At 43.6% G+C, this 22,691-nt stretch overlaps 1 protein-coding gene across 1 annotated transcript; it reads left to right on the top strand.

Moving 5' to 3' along the window:
• The first annotated feature begins 13,606 nt into the window (after positions 1 to 13,606).
• On the top strand, positions 13,607 to 19,010 carry LOC103646427 (uncharacterized). Its single transcript, XM_020548296.3, has 6 exons — positions 13,607 to 14,115; positions 15,067 to 15,633; positions 15,726 to 15,832; positions 15,938 to 17,516; positions 17,631 to 18,124; positions 18,217 to 19,010. The coding sequence occupies exons 1-6, from the start codon at positions 13,936 to 13,938 to the stop codon at positions 18,689 to 18,691; spliced, it is 3,402 nt and encodes a 1,133-aa protein (XP_020403885.1). The 5' UTR covers positions 13,607 to 13,935; the 3' UTR covers positions 18,692 to 19,010.
• The last annotated feature ends 3,681 nt before the right edge of the window (positions 19,011 to 22,691 follow it).

Genomic DNA, 22,691 nt, shown 5'->3' with positions numbered 1-22,691 from the left:
TACATGTGAAGAGTTTAGTAGGATAATGATTCAAAAATTCGAGATGTCTATGATGGGGGAGTTAAAGTATTTCTTAGGGTTTCAAGTCAAGCAACTCTAAGAGGGCACCTTCATCAGCCAAACTAAGTATATTCAAGACATACTCACCAAGTTTGGAATGAAGGATGCCAAACCCATCAAGACACCCATGGGAACCAATGGGCATCTCGACCTCGACACGGGAGGTAAATTCGTAGATCAAAAGATATACCGGTCGATGATAGGATCTCTTCTCTATTTATGTGCATCTCGACCGAATATTATGCTTTCCATATGCATGTGTGCAAGATTCCAAGCTGATCCTAAGAAAGTTCACCTTAGGGTCGTGAAAAGAATCTTGAGATATTTAGTTCATACACCTATGTTTGGTCTTTGGTACCCCAAGGGATCCACTTTTGATTTAATAGGTTATTCAGATCCTGATTGGGCAGGGTGTAAATTGATAGAAAGAGCACATCAGGGACTTGTCAGTTCTTGGGAAGATCCCTGGTGTCTTGGGCTTCAAAGAAACAAAATTCAGTAGCTCTTTCTACCGCCGAAGCCGAATATATTGCCGCAGGCCATTGTTGCGCGCAATTGCTTTGTATGAGGCAAACCCTTAGGGACTATGGCTACAAATTTAGCAAAGTCCCTCTCCTATGTGATAATGAGAGTGCAATCCGCATGGCGGATAATCCCGTTGAACACATCCGCACTAAGCACATAGCCATTCGGTATCACTTTTTGAGGGATCACCAACAAAGGGGGGATATCGAGATTGCTTATGTTAGCACCAAAGAACAATTAGCCGATATCTTTATCAAACCACTAGATGAGAAACCTTTACCAAACTTAGGAATGAGATAAACATTCTTGATTCTCGGAACTTTGATTGATACTTTGCACACATAGCTCATTTATATACCTTTGATCATATCTCTTTTATGTCTACGACTAATATGTTTTCAAGTGTATTCCTATGCTAAGTCGTAGATTGAAAGGGAAATGGAGTCTTCGGCGAAGACAAGGCTTCCACTCCACTCTATCGGTATTATTTACCCTTCGTCGTCCTTCCACACCGCTCTCCACTTTGGTATAATATTTACTCTTATTACTAGTACCAATGGGGAGTGAAAGTCGCCTAGAGGGGGGTGAATACGGCGAATCTGAAATTTACAAACTTTAAGCACAACTACAAGCCGGGGTTAGCGTTAGAAATAAAACCAAGTCCGAATGAGAGGGCGAAAACAAATCACAAGCAAATGAAGAGTGTCACACGGTGATTTGTTTTACCGAGGTTCGGTTCTTGCAAACCTACTCCCCGTTGAGGTGGTCACAAAGACCGGGTCTCTTTCAACCCTTTCCCTCTCTCAAACGGTCACTTAGACCGAGTGAGCTTCTCTTCTCAATCAACCGGGACACTAAGTCCCCACAAGGACCACCACACAATTGATGTCTCTTGCCTTGGTTACAATTGAGTTGGAATCAAGAAAGAATGAAGAAGAAAAGCAATCCAAGCGCAAGAGCTCAAATGAACACGAGTCTCTCTCACGAGTCACTATTTGATTGGAATGATCTTTGGACTTGGGAGAGGATTTGATCTCTTTGGTTGTGTCTTTTATTGAATGCTATAGCTCTTGTAAGGTGTTTGAAGGCTGAAAACTTGGATGCATTGAAGTATGGTGGTTGGGGGGTATTTATAGCCCCAACCACCAAAAGAACCGTTGGTGGAGGCTGCTGTCGCATGGCGCACCGGACACTGTCCGGTGCACCAGCCACGTCACCCGGCCGTTGGATTCTGATCGTTGGAGCTTCTGACATCTGGGCCACCGGACAGTCCGGTGGTGCACCACACACTGTTCACTGGCCGGTGCGCTTTCTGGCTCTGTTCTGACTTCTGTGCGCACTGTAGCGCATTAACTGCTTCTGCAGACGACCATTGGCGCGATGTAGCCGTTGCTCCGCTAGCGCACCGGACAGTCCGGTGCTACACCGGACAGTCCGGTGAATTATAGCGGAGCGGCCCCCAGAATTCCCGAAGGTGGCAAGTTCGGAGTTGGGTTCCCTGGTGCACCGGACACTGTCCTGTGGTGCACCGGACACTGTCCGGTGGCACACCGGACAGTCCGGTGCGCCAGACCAGGGCACACTTCGGTTGTCTTTTGCTCTCTTTGTTTGAACCCTTACTTGGTCTTTCTATTGATTTATTGTGAACCTTTGGCACCTGTAAAACTTATAATCTAGAGTAAACTAGTTAGTCCAATTATTTGTGTTGGGCAATTCAACCACCAAAATCAATTAGGAAAAGGTGTAAGCCTATTTCCCTTTCAATCTCCCCCTTTTTGGTGATTGATGCCAACACAAACCAAAGCAAATATATAAGTGCAGAATTGAACTAGTTTGCATAAGGTAAGTGCAAAGGTTGCTTGGAATGAAACCAGTAATTATTTCTACTAGATATGCATGGATGGCTTTCTTCTAATTAAAATTTTGAACCACGCTTGCACCACATATTTTGTTTTTGCAAACTCTTTTGGAAATTCTTTTTCAAAGTCTTTTGCAAATAGTCAAAGATATAAGAGTAAGATTTTGAGAAGCATTTTCAAGATTTGAAATTTTCTTCCCCTGTTTCAAATGTTTTTCCTTTGGCTAAACAAAACTCCCCCTTAATGAAATCCTCCTCTTAGTGTTTAAGAGGGTTTTAGATATAAATTTTGAAGAGGGTATACCAATTTGAAACATCTATCAATAATAAGATACCAATTTGAAAACACTACTTTAAATAACAATTGAATTTTGAAATTGGTGGTGGTGCGGTCCTTTTGCTTTGGGCTAATACTTTCTCCCCCTTTGGCATGAATCGCCAAAAACAGAGTCATTAGAGCCCCTGTTACTTTCTCCCTCTATGGTAAATAACATATGAGTGAAGATTATACCAAAGTTGCAGAGTGGTGTGGAGCGACAGCGAAGGATGAATAATTTGATGGAGTGGAGTGGAAGCCTTGTCTTCGCCGAAGTCTCTAATTCCCTTTCAATCTATGACTTAGCATGAGATGCACTTGAAACCACATTAGTCATAGCACATGAAAGAGATATGATCAAAGATATATAAATGAGCTATGTGTGCAAAATATCAATCAAAATTCCTAGAATCAAGAATATTTAGCTCATGCCTAAGTTTGGTAAAAGTTTGCTCATCTAATGGCTTGGTAAAGATATCGGCTAAGTGTTCTTTAGTGTTAACATATGCAATCTCGATATCTCCCTTTTGTTAGTGATCCCTTAAAAAATGATACCGAATGGCTATGTGTTTAGTGCGACTATGCTCAACGGGATTATCCGCCATGCGAATTGCACTCTCATTATCACATAGAAGAGGAACTTTGGTTAATTCGTAACCATAGTCCCTGAGGGTTTGCCTCATCCAAAGCAATTGCGCGCAACAATGGCCTGCGGCAATATACTCGGCTTCGGCGGTAGAAAGAGCCACAGAAATTTGCTTCTTTGAAGCCCAAGACACCAGAGATCTTCCCAAGAACTGGCAAGTCCCTGATGTGCTCTTTCTATTAAATTTACACCCTGCCCAATCAGCATCGGAATATCCAATTAAATCAAAAGTGGATCCCCTAGGGTACCAAAGGCCAAACTTAGGAGTATAAACTAAATATCTCAAGATTCGTTTTATGGCCCTAAGGTGAACTTCCTTAGAATCGACTTGGAATCTTGCACACATGCATACGGAAATCATTATATCCGGTCGTGAAGCACATAAATAGAGTAAAGAACCTATCATCGACCGGTATACCTTTTGATCTACGGATTTACCTCCCGTGTCGAGGTCGAGATGCCCATTTGTTCCCATGGGTGTCTTGATGGGCTTGGCATCCTTCATCCCAAACTTGGTGAGAATAGCTTGAATGTACTTCGTTTGGCTAATGAAGGTGCCCTCTTGGAGTTGCTTTACTTGGAAGCCTAGAAAATACTTCAACTCCCCCATCATTGACATCTCAATTTTTTGAGTCATGATCCTACTAAACTCTTCACATGTAGATTCGTTAGTAGACCCAAATATGATATCATCAACATAAATTTGGCATACAAACAAATCATTTGCAAGTGTTTTAGTAAAGAGAGTAGGATCAGCTTTTCCGACTTTGAAGCCATTAGCTATAAGAAAATCTCTTAGGCATTCATACCATGCTCTTAGGGCTTGTTTGAGCCCATAAAGCGCCTTAGAGAGTTTATAAACATGGTTAGGATACTCACTATCTTCAAAGTCGGGAGGTTGTTCAACATAGACCTCCTCCTTGATTGGTCCATTGAGGAAGGCACTTTTCACGTCCATTTGATAAAGCTTGAAGCCATGGTAAGTAGCATAGGCAAGTAATATATGAATTGACTCAAGCCTAGCTACGGGTGCATAGGTTTCACCGAAATCCAAACCTTCGACTTGTGAATATCCCTTGGCCACAAGTCGGGCTTTGTTCCTTGTCACCACACCATGCTCATCTTGCTTGTTGCGGAAGACTCACTTGGTTCCTACAACATTTTGGTTAGGACGTGGAACTAAATGCCATACCTCATTCCTCATGAAGTTGTTGAGCTCCTCTTGCATCGCCAGCACCCAATCCGAATCTTGAAGTGCTTCCTCTATCCTCTGTGGCTCAATAGAGGAAACAAAAGAGTAATGTTCACAAAAATGAGCAACACGAGATCGAGTTGTTACCCCCTTATGAATGTCGCCGAGCATGGTGTTCATGGGGTGATCTCGTTGAATTGCTTGGTGGACTCTTCGGTGTGGCGGCCTTGGACCCTCATCATCTTCCTTGTCTTGATCATTTGCATCTCCCCCTTGATCATTGTCCTCCTCTTGAGGTGGCTCATCTTCTTGATCCTCATTTTCATCATCTTGAGCTTGATCCTCATTTTGGGTTGGTGGAGATGCTTGTATGGAGGAAGATGGTTGATCTCGTGCTTGTGGAGGCTCTTTGGATTCCTTAGGACACACATCCCCAATGGACTTGTTCCTTAGCGCGACGCATGGAGCCTCTTCATCATCTAGCTCATCAAGATCAACTTGCTCTACTTAAGAGCCGTTAGCCTCATCAAACACAATGTGACAAGAAACTTCAACTAGTCCAGTGGACTTGTTAAAGACTCTATATGCCCTTGTGTTTGAATCATAACCAAGTAAAAAGCCTTCTACAGCCTTAGGAGCAAATTTAGATTTTCTACCTCTTTTAACAAGAATAAAGCATTTGCTACCAAAGACTCTAAAATATGAAACATTGGGCTTTTTACCGGTGAGGAGTTCGTAGGATGTCTTCTTGAGGATTCGGTGAAGGTAGAGACGGTTGATGGCGTAGCAAGCGGTGTTGACTGCCTCGGCCCAAAACCGATCCGAAGTCTTGTACTCATCAAGCATGGTTCTTGCCATGTCCAATAGAGTTCTATTCTTCCTCTCCACTACACCATTTTGTTGTGACGTGTAGGGAGAAGAGAACTCATGCTTGATGCCCTCCTCCTCAATAAAGCCTTCGATTTGTGAGTTCTTGAACTCCGTTCCGTTGTCGCTTCTAATCTTCTTGATCCTTAAGCCGAACTCATTTTGAGCCTGTCTCAAGAATCCCTTTAAAGTGTCTTGGGTTTGAGATTTTTCCTGCAAAAAGAATACCCAAGTGAAGCGAGAATAATCATCCACAATTACAAGACAATACTTACTCCCACCGATGCTTATGTAGGCGATCGGGCCGAATAGATCCATGTGGAGTAACTCAAGTGGCCTGTCGGTTGTCATGATGTTCTTGTGTGGATGATGAACACCAATTTGCTTCCCTGCTTGACATGCGCTACAAACCCTGTCTTTCTCAAAATGAACATTTGTTAGTCCCAAAATGTGCTCTCCCTTTAGAAGCTTGTGAAGATTCTTCATTCCAACGTGGGCTAGTCGGCGATGCCAGAGCCATCCCATGTTAGTCTTAGCAATTAAGCAAGTGTCGAGTTCAGCTTTATTAAAATCAACTAAGTATAGCTGACCCTCTAACACTCCCTTAAATGCTACTGAATCATCACTTCTTCTAAAGACAGTAACACCTATATCCGTAAAAAGACAGTTGTAGCACATTTTACATAATTGAGAAATAGAAAGCAAATTGTAATCTAAAGAATCTATAAGAAAAACATTGGAAATAGAGTGGTCAGGAGATATAGTAATTTTACCCAATCCTTTGACCAAACCTTGATTTCCATCCCCGAATGTGATGGCTCGTTGGGGATCTTGGTTTTTCTCGTAGGAGGAGAACATCTTCTTCTCCCCTGTCATGTGGTTTGTGCATCCGCTATCGATGATCCAACTTGAGCCCCCGGATGCATAAACCTACAAAACAATTTTAGGCCTTGTTCTGAGGTACCCAAACGGTCCTGGGTCCTTTCACATTAGAAACAAGCACCTTGGGTACCCAAACACAAGTCTTTGACCCCTTGTGTTTGCCCCCAACATATTTGGCAACTACTTTGCCTGATTTGTTAGTAAGCACATAGGATGCATCAAAAGTCTTAAATGAAATGTTATGTTCATTTGATGCAATAGGAGTTTTCTTCTTAGGCAATTTAGCACGGGTTGATTGCCTAGAACTAGATGCCTCACTCTTATACATAAAAGCATGATTGGAGCCAGAGTGAGACTTCCTAGAGTGAATTCTCCTAATTTTGTGCTCGGGATAACCGACAGGGTACAAAATGTTACCCTCATTATCCTGAGGCATGGGAGCCTTGCCCTTAACAAAGTTAGATAACTTTTTAGGAGGGGCATTGAGTTTGACATTGCCTCCCTGTTGGAAGCCAATGTCATCCTTAATGCCAGGGCGTCTCCCACTATAGATCATACTACAAGCAAATTTAAAGATTTCATTTTCTAACTCATGCTCGACAATTTTAGCATCTAATTTTGCTATATGATCATTTTGTTGTTTAATCATAGCAATGTGATCATGAATAGCATCAATGTTAATATCTCTACATCTAGTGCAAATAGTAACATGCTCAACGGTAGATGTAGAGGGTTTGCAAGAATTTAGTTCAACAATCTTAGCATGTAAAATGTCATTTTCATCTCTAAGATTGGAAATAGAAGCATTGCAAACATCTAATTTCTTAGCCTTAGCAATTAATTTTTCATTCTCATTTCTAAGGCTAGTAACAGAGACATTCAATTTATCAATCTTAGCAATTAAACTAGCATTATCACCTCTAAGATTGGCAATTGAATCATCACATACATTTGAACTCTCAACCTTAGCAATTAATCTAGCATTTTCATTTCTAAGGTTTGAGATAACATCATGGCAAGTGCTTAGCTCATTAGTTAGTTTTTCACATTTTTCAACTTCTAGAGCATAAGCATTTTTAACTTTAATATGTTTTTTGTTTTCTTTAATTAGGAAGTCCTCTTGGCTATCCAAGAGTTCATCCTTCTCATGAATAGCACTAATTAATTTATTTCATTTTTCCTTTTGTTGCATGTTTAAGTTGGCAAAAAGAGTGAGTAAATTATCCTCATCATCGCTAGAATTATCCTCATCACTAGAAGTTGCATACTTAGTGGAGGACTTTGATTTTACCTTCTTCCTTTTGCCGTCCTTTGCCATGAGGCATTTGTGGCTGACGTTGGGGAAGAGAAGGCCCTTGGAGACGGCGATGTTGGCGGTGTCCTCATCGGAGGAAGAGTCGGTGGAGCTCTCATCGGAGTCCCACTCCCAACAAACATGGGCATCGCCACCCTTCTTCTTGTAGTACCTCTTCTTTTCTCTTCTCTTTCCCTTCTTGTCGTCGCACCTGTCACTATCACTGGATAATGGACATTTTGCAATAAAATGACCGGGCTTACCACACTTGTAGCAAACTTTCTTAGAGCAGGGCTTGTAGTCCTTCCCCCTCCTTTGCTTGAGGATTTGGCGAAAGCTCTTGATGATGAGCGCCATTTCCTCGTTGTAGAGCTTGGAGGCGTCGATGGGGACCCTACTTGGTGTAGAGTCTTCTTTCTTCTCCTCCGTTGCTTTGAATGCAACGGGTTGTGCATTGGGTGTGGAGGAGGCGCCTTGCTCGATGATTTTCTTGGAGCCTTTGATCATCAACTCAAAGCTCACAAATTTTCCTATTACTTCCTCGGGAGACATTAGTGTGTATCTAGGATCACCACGAATTAATTGAACTTGCGTAGGTTTAAGGAAAACGAGTGATCTAAGAATAACCTTGACCATTTCATGGTCATCCCATTTGGTGCTTCCGAGGTTGCACACTTGGTTTACCAAGGTCTTGAGCCGGTTGTACATCGCTTGTGGCTCCTCCCCTTGGTGAAGCATGAAGCGACCGAGCTCCCCCTCGATCGTCTCCCGCTTGGTGATCTTGGTCACCTCGTCTCCTTCGTGCGCGGTCTTGAGCACGTCCCAAATTTCCTTTGCGCTCTTCAACCCTTGCACCTTATTATACTCCTCTCGACTTAGAGACGCGAGGAGTATAGTAGTGGCTTGGGAGTTGAAGTGTTGGATTTGTTCGACCTCCTCTGAGTCGTAATCCTTGTCTCCCCTTTTTGGTACCTGTACTCCATACTCAACAATATCCCATATGCTTTTGTGGAGTGAGGTTAGGTGATGCCTCATTTTATCACTCCACATAGAATAATCTTCACCTTCAAGCATAGGTGGTTTGCCTAATGGAACGGAAAGTAATGGAGTGCGTTTTGAAATACGAGAATAGCGAAGGGGCATCTTACTATACTTCTTGCGCTCATGGCGCTTAGAAGTGGCGGATGCCGATTTCGAGCCGGAGGTTGAGGGTGACGAAGAGTCGGTCTCGTAGTAGACAACCTTCTTCATCTTCTTCTTCTTGTCACCTTTCCGTTGGGATTTGATGGAGGACGAGGATTCCTCCTTGTGCTTGTGAGCGGACTCCCTTGAGTGCGTTCTCCCCGAACTTGCGAACTTGTCGCCGGTCCCGATCTCCCTCTTGGCGGATGCTCCCGACATCACTTCAAGCGGTTAGGCTCTAATGAAGTACCGGGTTCTGATACCAATTGAAAGTTGCCTAGAGGGGGGGGGGGTGAATAGGGCGAATCTGAAATTTACAAACTTTAAGCACAACTACAAGCCGGGGTTAGCGTTAGAAATAAAACCAAGTCCGAACGAGAGTGCGAAAACAAATCACAAGCAAATGAAGAGTGTGACACGGTGATTTGTTTTACCGAGGTTCGGTTCTTGCAAACCTACTCCCCGTTGAGGTGGTCACAAAGACCGGGTCTCTTTCAACCCTTTCCCTCTCTCAAACGGTCACTTAGACCGAGTGAGCTTCTCTTCTCAATCAACCGGGACACTAAGTCCCCACAAGGACCACCACACAATTGGTGTCTCTTGTCTTGGTTACAATTGAGTTGGAATCAAGAAAGAATGAAGAAGAAAAGCAATCCAAGCGCAAGAGCTCAAATGAACACGAGTCTCTCTCTCACGAGTCACTATTTGATTGGAATGATCTTTGGACTTGGGAGAGGATTTGATCTCTTTGGTTGTGTCTTGTATTGAATGCTATAGCTCTTGTAAGGTGTTTGAAGGCTGAAAACTTGGATGCATTGAAGTGTGGTGGTTGGGGGGTATTTATAGCCCCAACCACCAAAAGAACCGTTGGTGGAGGCTGCTGTCGCATGGCGCACCGGACACTGTCCGGTGCGCCAGCCACGTCACCCGACCGTTGGATTCTGACCGTTGGAGCTTCTGACATCTGGGCCACCGGACAGTCCGGTGGAGCACCGGACAGCCATTGTTCACTGTCCGGTGCACCTTCTGGCTCTGTTCTGACTTCTACGCGCACTGTAGCGCATTAACTGCTTCTGCAGACGACCGTTGGCGCGATGTAGCCGTTGCTCCGCTGGCGCACCGGACAGTCTGGTGCTACACCGGACAGTCTGGTGAATTATCGCGGAGCGGCCCCCAGAATTCCCGAAGGTGGCAAGTTCAGAGTCGGGTTCCCTGGTGCACCGGACACTGTCCGGTGGCACACCGGACAGTCCGGTGCGCCAGACCAGGGCACACTTCGGTTGTCTTTTGTTCTCTTTGTTTGAACCCTTACTTGGTCTTTCTATTGGTTTATTGTGAACCTTTGACACCTGTAAAACTTATAATCTAGAGTAAACTAGTTAGTCCAATTATTTGTGTTGGACAATTCAACCACCAAAATCAATTAGGAAAAGGTGTAAGCCTATTTTTCCTTTCAGGGAGAAAGTAAAAAGGGCTTTCAAATGTCTCCGTTTTTGGCGATTAATGCCAAAGGGGGAGAGAGTATTAGCCCAAAGCAAAAGGACCGCACCACACCACCACCAATTTCAAAGTTTAAAAATGAAGTTTTCAAATGGTATCTTACGATAAAATATTTAAAGAGGATTTTTCAATTGGTTAGTATTTTTCAAATTGGTATAGTTAATCTTCTTTCAATTGGTAAAACCCTCTTGAGCACCAAGAGGAGAATTTCATTCAGTGGGAGTTTTGTTTAAGTCAAAGGAAAAACATTTGAAACAGGGGGAAAAAATTTCAAATCTTGAAAATGCTTCTTGCAATCTTATTCATATACCTTTGACTATTTGCAAAAGTACTTTGAAAAGATTTTCCAAAAGATTTTGCAAAAACAAAACAAGTGGTGCAAGCGTGGTCCAAAATGTCAAAAAGAAAGAAAGCAATCCATGCATATCTAATGAAAATATAAATTGGTTTAATTCCAAGCAACCTTTGCATTTACCCTATGCAAACTAGTTCAATTCTGCACTTATATATTTGCTTTGGTTTGTGTTGGCATCAATCACCAAAAAGGGGGAGATTGAAAGGGAAATAGGGTCAAACCTTTTCCTAAATGATTTTGGTAGTTGAATTGCCCAACACAAATATTGGACTAACTAGTTTGCTCTAGATTATATGTTCTACAAGTGCCAAAGGTTCAGCACAAACCAATAAAAAAATTAAAGTTAGGGTTCAAAAGAAAGGAGCAAAAGAAAGGAGTAAAACAAACAGAAGTGAACCCTGGTCTGGCGCACCAGAGTGTCAGGTGCACCACCGGACAGTGTCTGGTGCACCAGGGTGGATCGACTTCAAACTCTTCACCTTCGGGTTTCTGAGGCCACGCTCCGCTATAATTCACCGGACTGTCCGTTAGGTCACCGGACTGTCCGGTGTGCCAGCGGAGCAACGACTCCCAAGCGCAACGGTCGACTCCAACGGTCGCCTGCAACGTGAACAGTGCGCGGACAGTTCGCGTAGAAGTCAGAGCAGCGCTAGAAGGCGCATCGGACAGTGAACAGTGACTGTCCGGTGCGACACCAGACTGTCCGGTGGCCCAGGCTGTCAGAGCTCCAACGGTCGAAACCGTCAGAACTCTAACGGTTGGGTGACGTGGCTGGTGCACCGGACAGTGTCCGGTGGCGCACCGGACTATCCGGTGCGCCCATCGACAGTAGCCCTCCCCAACAGCTGTTTTGGTGGTTGGAGCTATAAATACTCCCAACCACCTCTATTCAAGGCATCCAAGTTTTCCAGCTATTGCATTCAATACAAGAGCTCTAGACTTCACTCCAAGACACAAACAAGAGATCAAATCCTCTCCCAAGTCCGAAATCACTCCAAACACTTAGTGACTAGTGAGTGAGAGATTTTCGTGTTCATTTGAGTTCTTGTCGCTTGGATCGCTTTTCTTCTTCCCCATCTTGTTCTCAAGACATTTGTAATCAAAGCAAGAGACACCAATTGTGTGGTGGTCCTTGCGGGGTCTAAGTGACCTATTTGATTGAGGAGAAAAGCTCACTCGGTCTAAGTGACCGTTTGAGAGAGGAAAAGGGTTGAAAGAGACCCGGTCTTTGTGACCACCTCAACGGGGAGTATGTTTGCAAGAACCGAACCTCGGTAAAACAAATCACCGTGTCATCCGTTCTATTTATTTGGTTGATTTGTTTTAGCCCTCTCTTGCGAACTCCGTTTTATTTCTAACATCAACCCCGGCTTGTAGTTGTGCTTAAAGTTATAAATTTCAGATTTGGCTATTCACCCCCTCTAGGCAACTTTCAGTAGACCCCAATGTGCAGCGCACTGCACACCCACTCTGCCACACAAAACGCAACCACGAGCGAGCCCACACGACCAACGCATCTCCAACAACCATCAACGTGCAGACACCCAATATAAGGCACAAGTGGCATTGCGGCAGGATGTTGCAGCATGCTAGGCCTGCAAAAATGTCGTAGTGGTACTCACCCTCAGCCAAGGTCGGACCTTATCGACAAGTGCGATTGCACATGGCCCAAAATTCTGAGGGGCCTAAAAAACTTCTTAGCTCAACAGTAAGCCTAAACAATATTTATCAGTGAACAGACTAACATTATATCATCTAAGCTGAACTCAATTAACAACTAGATTGTTGCTCTTCAAACACATTTATCAATACATTTGTTTATTTATGTATTCTATTACAATATAATTTCTTAAAAACAGATAGATTTAATATAAAGAGTTATAAGTGTTATCTAGTAAACCTTTTACAATTCAGAATACATAAATTATATAATTTTGATTATATTTTTCTATAAAATAAGACCTCTTTTGAATTTTAGTACAAGACCTCTAAATTTACCACCCCGTCCCTGCTCTCAGCCCACTGTCCCAAGACAGGTGCTGTGTCCACTGCCTCCTTCGCTAAACGTGCTTTGTTTTAGTAGCTCTTCCTTTAATCTATTTTTTTGTTCGGCCACTGCCATGAAAAACGTAGTGTTTCCCGTGATATAAATAAAAATCCGTTTTAATGCACTTCGCGATGAGCCTTGCTGGCCGCTCTGGATCGTAGACGCTCGAATAAAGATAGTTTTTGTTTCATATAATTAGTAGCGAAGAGCCAGAATAGATGAATGATAAATTACGCTTTAATATTATATATGTACATTATATGTATAGCTATTATGTATATAGATATAGAATTGTACTCTTTTTTAAGGTTGAGGGAGTACTTGTCGCCTGCATGTATATCAACTTTTGGTTTGCTTGGCACTGTTTTTTTCAAGTTATATTAGTCCTCTATCCATTCTAAATTATAAAATAGTTTTTATCTTTTTAGACACAGATTTTTTATATACTTAGATATACATCATATCTCGATATACAGTTAGAGAAATATATCTAAAAATATCAAAACATCTCATAATAAAGAGTGTAGCACTGAGCACATTTCTTAAAATTCATTGTTCTTCAAACCTTTTATTCAGACAGAGTTACAGGCGCAGAAGCACACATACATATGAGCAAAATCGATTAAGTTAATTACAAACGTAATCCTAAATGAATTCCTTGTGCCGCACTATATGCTAGTTGCTAGCCTAGTAGCCTCCGTGTGGAGAGGAACCACACGTTCCTCCTAAGAAGGAAAAAAAAAACAAAAATCACGAAGCAGACAGCACCGGACACACTGACGCGGACTTGGAAAGGCACTGGAGGGGCAGTTTGGTCAAACCCGCAGGCCGAGAGGAAAGAAAGTGCCCGGCCCACCCGCTGGGATCAACTGCCGAACCGTCTGGAAGGCACTAACGCCGTGACAACACTCAAATTACCAAAACACCCTCGTCCATCTTCGACTGAGCTCGGCCGTCCGATCACCTTCAAGATTCCCGAACCGCTTCCCACGGCAGCTCGCTCCCTATATGAATCGAGCGGCGCGCGATCATCCATTAACGGAACAAAGTACTTGCGAGGCAACGGGAAGGAGGTAGAAGAGGGAGAGTAAAGTAGCGCGCCGCAGCCGCAGCGGAGGAAAGGCAAGGGCGGCGAGGGAACACGCGGTTGCTTGCGGAAACCCGCTCGACTCGGTCTCTCCGCCCGCGAGTTGGGTTGATCGGAGGGTTTGATGACGGGGGCGCGGGAGCCGGTGGCCATGGAGATACCAGCGGAGGAAGGGCCAGCGGCGGCGAGGGCGCCGCCGCGGCGGATTAGGAGGAGGCTGGTGGAGGGGGCGCGCGGCGGTGGGGCGCCGGCGAGCGTGGAGGAGATCGAGGCCAGGCTTAGGGAGGCCGAGCTCCGGAGGCAGGTACGTGTCCCTTTCGTCCTGTTTCCTTCTTCCCGCCGCGTGCTAGTTTGGTTTACGTTGCTTCTTGCTTGCTCGTAGTTGCCAGTTGGGTTGCTTCGGCGTGAACTGTGAAGTCGAAATAATTCGTAGCGGTCACGATAATTACTTGATCGCTTTTTACTGGTGCGGTGAGGCGAGGCCAGGGTAGTTGTTCTCCGCCCGTTTCTGAAGCTGTTCTTTTTTTTTTTCTGGATTTCTCCTGCGATTTCATTGGCCATTAATTCCAAATTGGAGTTCCTTTTGGCGAGACAAAACCTGTTTTACTCTTTTCATGTGCGAATTTGTTGGCAAGTAAGGGTGTAGGAACGAGGAATTGGGAGGTGCAGACTGCAGAGTGTGTGGATTGTGGAAGGTTTGGGAAAATTGGATGAGCACCGTTAAAGGATCTCTGGTTTAGAAAATACTACTGAAAGATTTAGTTGTAGAAAACTAGCACCTGAAGGTTGCTCCGTTGTTTCGTTTTACCATCCACGTTGACTTGTCCGGAAAAAAATTGGTTGGAGCAACACAAGCACCGACCGCGTGGATTGGCTTAGAAGTAACTTGACACACATGTACCTCTGCAAAATTTGGTGACCAAAAACATGGTTGGAGCTTTTTGTTGCTTAATGTGAATTGTGATTTGCTAGTCGATGTTTTGTTAAATTTGCTCTAAACCGTTTAATGAGGAGTCTCTTGATGGGTCTCTAGGGGCCTAAGTTAAAAAAATTAAGCCCGTCTCTTCACGGACTTTCGTAGTCTTTCGTAGTCCGATGGTTCTTGTCGTAGTCCAATGGTTCTTGAGAGTTGTCGTGTTTACTGTTTGTTTGATTCATTTTGGGAGTAAAGTGTCATAGGAAACAACTATTGGAGTCGAATTGGACTGATTGCAGTATAGGATAACTTGTTGACTTTTCGAATGTTGTTTTTCAGCAATTCCGTGAATGGTTGGCCTGCAAAGCAAGGAAGAAGCCACGGAGCCCGTCGTGGTCCTCTCAAGAAGAAGACCATGGGCAGCGCCTTGAAGCGAAGCTTCTGGCTGCTGAGCAGAAAAGGCTAAGCCTCTTGGCGAAGGCACAGAACCGACTCGCCAAGTTGGATGAACTCAGACAAGCTGCTAAGAATGATGTGGAAATGAGGTTTGAGAAGGAAAGGGAAGAACTCGAGACCAGAGTTGAGTCTCGTGTCCGACAGGCAGAGGAGAACCGCATGCGCCTTCTGCATGCCGATATGCAGAAGCGGGCCGCACTGAAGGAGAGGACAGCGAGGTCCCTGGTGCAGAAGGCAAAATCAGAGAGCAAATACATGGAGCAGGTGCGCTCTGCAATTTCTCTGAAGCGCGCTGCTGCTGAGAAGAAACGACTGAGGTTGCTGGAAGCTGAAAAGACCAAGGCTCAAGCTAGGCTTTTACGCATCCAAAAAGCTGCCATGACTGTATGCAGCCGGAGAGAATCAGAGAGGAGAAAACTGAAAGAACAGCTGGACAACAAACTTCAAAGGGTATGTATTCTCAACTCTCATAGTGTTCTGTTAAACATTTTTTTATCCTTGTGTTCTGTTTCTAACATCCAGAGATTATCTTACTGGAACAGGCGAAGAGGCAGAGGGCTGAGTATTTGAAACAAAGAGGAAGTCCTCGTGGTTCAACCCATGCTGATTACTTAAAGCATGCATATGCCCTTTCAAGAAAACTAGCAAGGTACTAATATGGCTTCCAACAAGTGCATATTTTGATATATTTTTCTTGTTCTTGTCTGATGAGGGGAATTATCATCACTATTTTTGTCATTTTTTTGTACTTCAGACACTGGAGAATATTTGTGAAGTCCAGGAAGACAACATTTGCTTTGGCTCAAGCTTATGATGCCTTGGGGATTAATGAGAAGTCTGTGAAAAATATGCCTTTTGAAAAATTAGCCATGTCAATGGAATCTCCTGTAGTTCTTCGGAGCACGAAGGCATTACTCGACCGATTGGAGAAACGCCTTGTCATTTCTCATTCAGTAGCATCTTCATCAGTAGAAAATGTTGATCATCTTCTGAAACGCCTTGGTTCTCCCCCAAGGAGGAAGGCTCCTCCTAGCAGAGAAGGAAAAACTCGGGCAGTGGTAAAAAGACCAGCTAAAAGTTCTGAGGCAAGCATCAAATTGCCCAGATACTCACTGAGGGTGGTGCTCTGTGCTTACATGATACTGGCTCATCCCAGTGCTGTTTTAAGTGGGCAAGGTGAGCGGGAGAAACAGCTTATCGAGTCGGCAGCAAACTTTATCAAGGAGTTCGAGCTGTTGATTAAGGTAATTCTTGATGGACCAGGGCAGTCATCTGGTGTTACTGGCCAGAGGAAGTTCAGGGCACAGTTGGCTAATTTTGACAAGGCGTGGTGTTCGTATCTTTACAGCTTTGTGGTGTGGAAGGTAAAAGATGCAAGATTATTGGAGGAAGATCTTGTCAGGGCTGCATGCAAGCTTGAGTTGTCAATGATGCAAACATGCAAGCTAACTGCAGACAGGCACTCGCAAAACAATCTTACACATGACATGAAGGCAATTCAGAAACAGGTTATTGATGATCAAAAGCTTTTACGAGATAAGGTTCAACACCTGAGTGGCGATGCTGGCCTTGAGCGGATGAACTCTGCTCTTTCCGATACGAGATCAAAGTTCTTTGAAGCAAAGGAGAATGGGAGTCCATTGACAGCACCTGTTGCAAATGTGTCTACCCCTTTGAGCATCAATTCGTCTGGGAAAGCACCACTTTCTGAGGTTCCTGAAAGTTCCAGGACAAATGTTGTTGGGACAAGCTCTGTAGTCCGTTCTTTGTTCAGTGCTTCTTCGTCATCAGTCAGTTCATCACCAGAAAAGCAGCCGACAGAGAATGAAAAAATGGTCAATGAAATGCTTCATGAGGATGCCAGTGCTTTTGCTGGCAGGTCTGATAGTGCTAGTACTGCTGAGGAGGAGTTCCAGAACAAAGTGAGAGAAACCATGGAGAAAGCTTTCTGGGATATGGTCACCAACTCCATGAGGGGAGAAAGACCTGATTATAGTCAATTGATCAACCTAGTAAAGGAAGTGAGGGATTCGTTGCATGACCTGGCTCCAAAAGAATGGAAGGAGAAAATTCTTGAGAACATTGACCTTGAAATTCTGTCTCAGGTACTTGGGTCAGGTTCCCAGGATGCACAATACTTGGGGCAGATTTTGGAGTATTCTCTGGATATGGTTCGCAAGCTCTCTGCTGCTGCAAAGGAGGATGAGATGAAGAAAAACCATGATAAATTATTGAGTGAATTGTCTACGAATTCTGAAGTTAACGGCGATGGCATCAACTCATTTGTCATTGCTGTTATCAAGGGCCTTCGTTTCATCCTGGAAGAAATAAAGGTATATTTCTTGTTAAATGTTAATGCATTAGTTATTCCTATACTTTCTTATCAGAGTTAATGTTCCTAGAATTGATTTCGCTTGGGGTTTCTGACACAATCCTTTGTAAAACAGGAACTGAAAGCAGAAGTGAGTAAAGCACGTATCCAGATGATGCAACAGATCATAAAAGAGTCGGCTGGGGTTGAGTACCTGCAGAAGGCTTTTGCTGATCGCTATGGACCTCCTGAGACAGCACCAGCTTCTCTTCCCCTAACTCTGCAATGGATTTTGACATCGAAGAACATTGCGGAAGAAGAATGGAGTGAACATTCAGACTGTCTTTCAGTAATGCCAGCAGCAGGGCAGGCTCCTGCTCTTGTTCCGGTACTCCGATCTGGTCATGGAGCTCCAGTAGGGCAACCATCTCCTTCTGCAGGAGACACCTCTGGTCAACCAGAGTGCAAGGGTGAGAAGCTTGACAAGCTAATAAGGATTGGCCTGTTGCAACTCATTAGTAGTGTGGAGGGCTTGCAATTGCAGTCAACTCCTGAAAGTTTTCAGATTAATCTGCTGAGGCTGAGGGCTGTGCAGAGCCAATTCCAACAGGTGATCGTGATCGCCACAAGGTAAATTATTTGATCCTTTGGCCTCGGCTGTTAGAAAGGTTGGATTCTTTGATGTGTCATATTGATCCATCCAAACTGTATTATTTGTGCAGCATGCTCGTCCTGCGCCAAGTTCTGATGAGCGAGAACTCGAGGGCCACTCCTCTGGAACTGGAAAATGCCATCTCAGAACTCGTCAAGGCTCTCGCGGACATACTGCACAGCTCACCCGATTCCGGCACGGAAGAGATTGTGCAGGCGATGGTCAATGCATCAGCCTCAGTTGGCTCACCATCAGAGGAGAAGGTTCAGGCCAGGATGCAGATGATCACCCGGGTGTTCCTCAAGAGCCTCCAGCCCGGTGACGTGGTCTTCAAGAAGGTATCCCGTGCGGTCTACTGCGCCTTCCGTGGCATCATCTTAGGTGGCAGTGGTCCCAAGGGCCAGAAGCTGGCGGACGCTGCATTGCGCCGCATCGGCGCCACCAATGTTGTCGACAGGGTGTTGAAGGCTGCTGAGGTGCTGATCAAGGTGGCAACGGTATCAGAGAAGGTCCACGGCCCCTGGTACAAAGCTCTGATAGTCTGATGTGAGCATGAATGTGAATGGTTTGGCTTTTGTGAATACAGACGGTGAAAGTGTAAATCCTTGTTCCACTGGGTGGGATGGGAGATATGGTGTTGTACAGCAATTTATAGTTGTTGGTCAGTAGGCAGTTCAGGATGTGAAGAATTCTGGTGAGCTGGGCGAATATGGATGCTCTTTCACCAGGATTTAGTCAGGCTCGATGGATGGATGCTAAAACGCGTCTGGAAATGTAAATTGTGGCACCTTGTTTGATTTTCGAACTGAAATAATGTAAATAATTGATTGCAAGTTATTTGTGCTCTGCACATATTGGTTGTTTCGGCCGAGGACTTGAATTTGGTTGAAGTATTACTTTACCGTTCTTTTATGAGGGCTAAAATGTATACGTCATGTCGCTTTTGTTCTCGAACTCAGAAATCCAGAAAAACAGGTCATGAACTTGACTGCCCTGTGTAAAATAAAACAGGTCATGAACTTCAAAAAACCGGATGTCGGTGGCATGCCACACGGTATCACACAGATGAATGTTTGATACCTAAGTGATAAAACATATCAAATTCGGGGATCCAAGTAACATAATATATCAAGTTCAAAGGTTCAATTAACATAACATGTCAAGTTCGAAGACTGTAGACGCATGATACGCATAGGGAGGCTCTAGCATGGCATGCGAGCCATCAATTTGTTTTGGACGTTTTTTTTTTCACGGATCAGCAAAGCTCAAGACTCATTTTTCTGGTCTTCTGAGCTCGTGGACTTTTTCTGGTCTTCTGAGCTCGTGGACTAAGTTACACAGTATGTTAAGTTAGACGAACGTTGATTCATACTTTTACAAGTACAACCATAGCCAAACATAACAAAGGAAGATACACCTTAGAGCCTAGACACTTGACCTGGTAGCAACCATAAACTTACGTGGCTATTATAGGTGCATTCAATACTCTATATAGAAAAAGATCCTCTTCAGCAAGCATTCTCTATGCTCATCTATTCTCTTTATTTATATAGAGATTCTCTTTGTTTTCTCCTCTATTCATTTTTATATTTTAAATAACTGCTTAAGCAAAACTAAAATATGTATAAGACATTTAAGGTACGATAAATGCGTACGTATAAAAATCTAGAATAAAATAGAGTTAAGTGCATGAGCAACTTTTGAAGTTGTTGAGAGGTGTCATTTTGGTCCATAATCTTTGAAAATATATTTCTAGGCTCCTAAATTTGTTAAGTGGTGCACCTTAATTGTCGGTATGGTCTAGAAATGTACCCGCTATGCGCCATTTTACAAGTTTAGGGATGTGTGGTGCAACATAAAACAACTTTAAAGACCAAAAAATATTTACAAAGTCCATGGACCTAAGTGGCACCCTTTGACAAGTTGATGATGCATTTAACTCAATAAAATATGTCTTTAATTTTAGTATTTCACATATAGAAGGCAAGATATAGAGAATGTTGATGGAGATGAATGAAATATAGAGAAGGAATTTTTTTAGAGAAAACCATAAAGAAGGGGTATATATGATGTCGTTGGAGATGGTATAAGATTCCAAGGATATTGGTTAGATTTTAAGGACAATGATTTCTTCGACCATTGATCTTTTTATGCATATTATATTATTATTGGTGGGTTCTTTATTATTTTGAAGACTAAGAAGTAGGTATCAGTTTCTTATTCTAGTACAAAAGCTAAGTTGTGTGCTATGACTCTTGTGACTATAAATGTTACTTGATTACAATGTGTTTTTGACGATTTTGGTTATTCTATTTTTAAGTCAACTCCTATTTTGTCTAACAATATATGTGCTATTAGTATTGCTCGTGATCCGATCAATAATGAGATTACTAAGCATATAGGTGTCGGTACCTATTATACAAGCGCACAGGTTCAAGACGATACAATTACTCTTTGCTATATGCCTTCAAATCTTTAGTTGGCTGATTTTTTTTCACGAAGGCGTAGACCAAAGGTTAGTATAGGATTTATGTCTTTAATCTCAGTGTGTTTGATCCACCTTAAGTTTGACGGAGGGTGTTAGATACCTATGCATGTGTCCTTATTGCATTCAGTCTTATATATAGTCCTTGTTAGATGTTTATGTATGTGGCCTTGTTGTCTTCGGTCTCATATATATAGCCCTTGTTGTACACAGTCACTATCTTGTATCGATGTATATATTCAGGTCTAGTATGTTTGAGGCCTGAAGAATAAAAAATAACAAAACATATCTATGCACGGTTTCAACGAACGCCTCACACATATATGCAAAGGTCAATAGGCGAATCACAACATCAGGTGTGAGATTCCCACCTTTGACTTCATATTCAATAATATGATAGAAGAGGCAAGAAATAGGGAACTTTACGCCTACTATGACATGAGAATACAAGATAATATCTTTGCCCGAATCCTCATGAGGAGTCCATAGCGGAAAGGTCACCAAGCAAACACGATTAGAGGACCATGGTGAGATCCATCCAAGGAGATCTTAACCTTGTGTCGGGAACGAGTATCATAGGTACGACATGGACCAGGGGAACTCGAGAACAAACCCATTCCTCACATCGCCTTACCCTGAGCCTTCTGATGGGTCAGAGCGTGAACAACAACCAGAAAGGTCCGCTTCGCCCGACCCCAGGGTCGTGTAGGATCGTGCCCGAATTCCTAGCCTATAATCGACGAGGCTATACTAGAGGACAATTTTGGAAGATATTACGCATTGACGGTACTTTAGTGAAGGCGTGTGATTGAATAACGGGACAGGGGGAGATGTGCCTGCACAAATGTGACACCTAACACGACATGGGGGCTAACGTCAGACCAACAACTCCCTCACCAAGAAAGTAAACAAAGGACGGAAGGTAAAACGACCGTAAGATGAGATGATACGTAATGGTAGCCACAGTGCCGCTACAGGACCCTAGAAGAAGGAAGAGTCATCTACAGGAGTTCACCCATCTGCAAAGACATCGAAGGACATAAAGCGTATGACAAGGTCCGACCATGGGATGTTTGTAACAGGCTCATGTATGCCTTGGCCTATAAAAGGCAGAGGTGAGATGTGATCCAGGGCATAGGTAACAAGAGCACAACAGTAGCAGACGTGGAAGGCCATCTTCTTTGCCCCGAGCAACATCACCGTTGACTGGATTGGCCTTGGGGTCTACAACTACACAGGCGTATACTCCGTGCTGCTCCCGACCACTGGCCACTCGCCGTAGCTAGGGTCAACCTCAACCACAGCGACATCGCGGTCTCCTCACCCCACACCTAGTGGTGGACCTAGGATTTAACCACTGAGTATGCGATACAAAAAATGTCTTATGTAATTCGGTAAAACCATATTCGAATTCGGTAAAACCATATACAGTACGACGATAAATCTTGATATAAATTATTCAAATGAAACACTATACCATGTGCATATATATATGCCATGTATATAATATATATATATATACCATGTGCTGATGTGCATGTGACACTGGTTTTGCAAGGTATGTCGGTGCATACCCGGCATACCCTGTGGGTCTGCCACTGCCCACACCCCTGGGGCTCAGCGTCCTCACCGACCTCGCCCTACTCCACCACAACTCTAACCGCTGTCTCTGATGCGGATTTTCGGGCTTGGATGGGGAATTGTTCAGGTGAGGCCTTTACGTTCAAGAGTCTGAACAGAAATTGATTTTGTCTGCTAGAATTGTTTCCTGTGATTTTCTTGCATTTAGTTCGTTATTTTTGCTCATCGTCAGGGTTGATTAAAGTCATCTCTTGTAGATGCTAGGATGACCTGATGTTTCTTGCTGCAGAGAATTTTAACGCTGGGATGACATGATGTTTATTGTCGATAGTGCCTTAGCAGTTCAACTAAAGGAGGCGTACTGCTTAGGGTTGAAAACGGACGAAAAAATCCCGTCCCGATCCGTATCGTTTTCTACATTTGACCCGACTGTTTCCGTATTTACGGAAAGAATATGGAAACAGGACAGAAACGGGAGA

This window comes from Zea mays, chromosome 2 (assembly GCF_902167145.1).
Source record: "Zea mays cultivar B73 chromosome 2, Zm-B73-REFERENCE-NAM-5.0, whole genome shotgun sequence".
NCBI lineage: Eukaryota > Viridiplantae > Streptophyta > Magnoliopsida > Poales > Poaceae > Zea > Zea mays.
The sequence above is the reverse complement of the archived record's forward strand: the minus strand, read 5'-3'. Positions and strand labels throughout refer to the sequence as shown.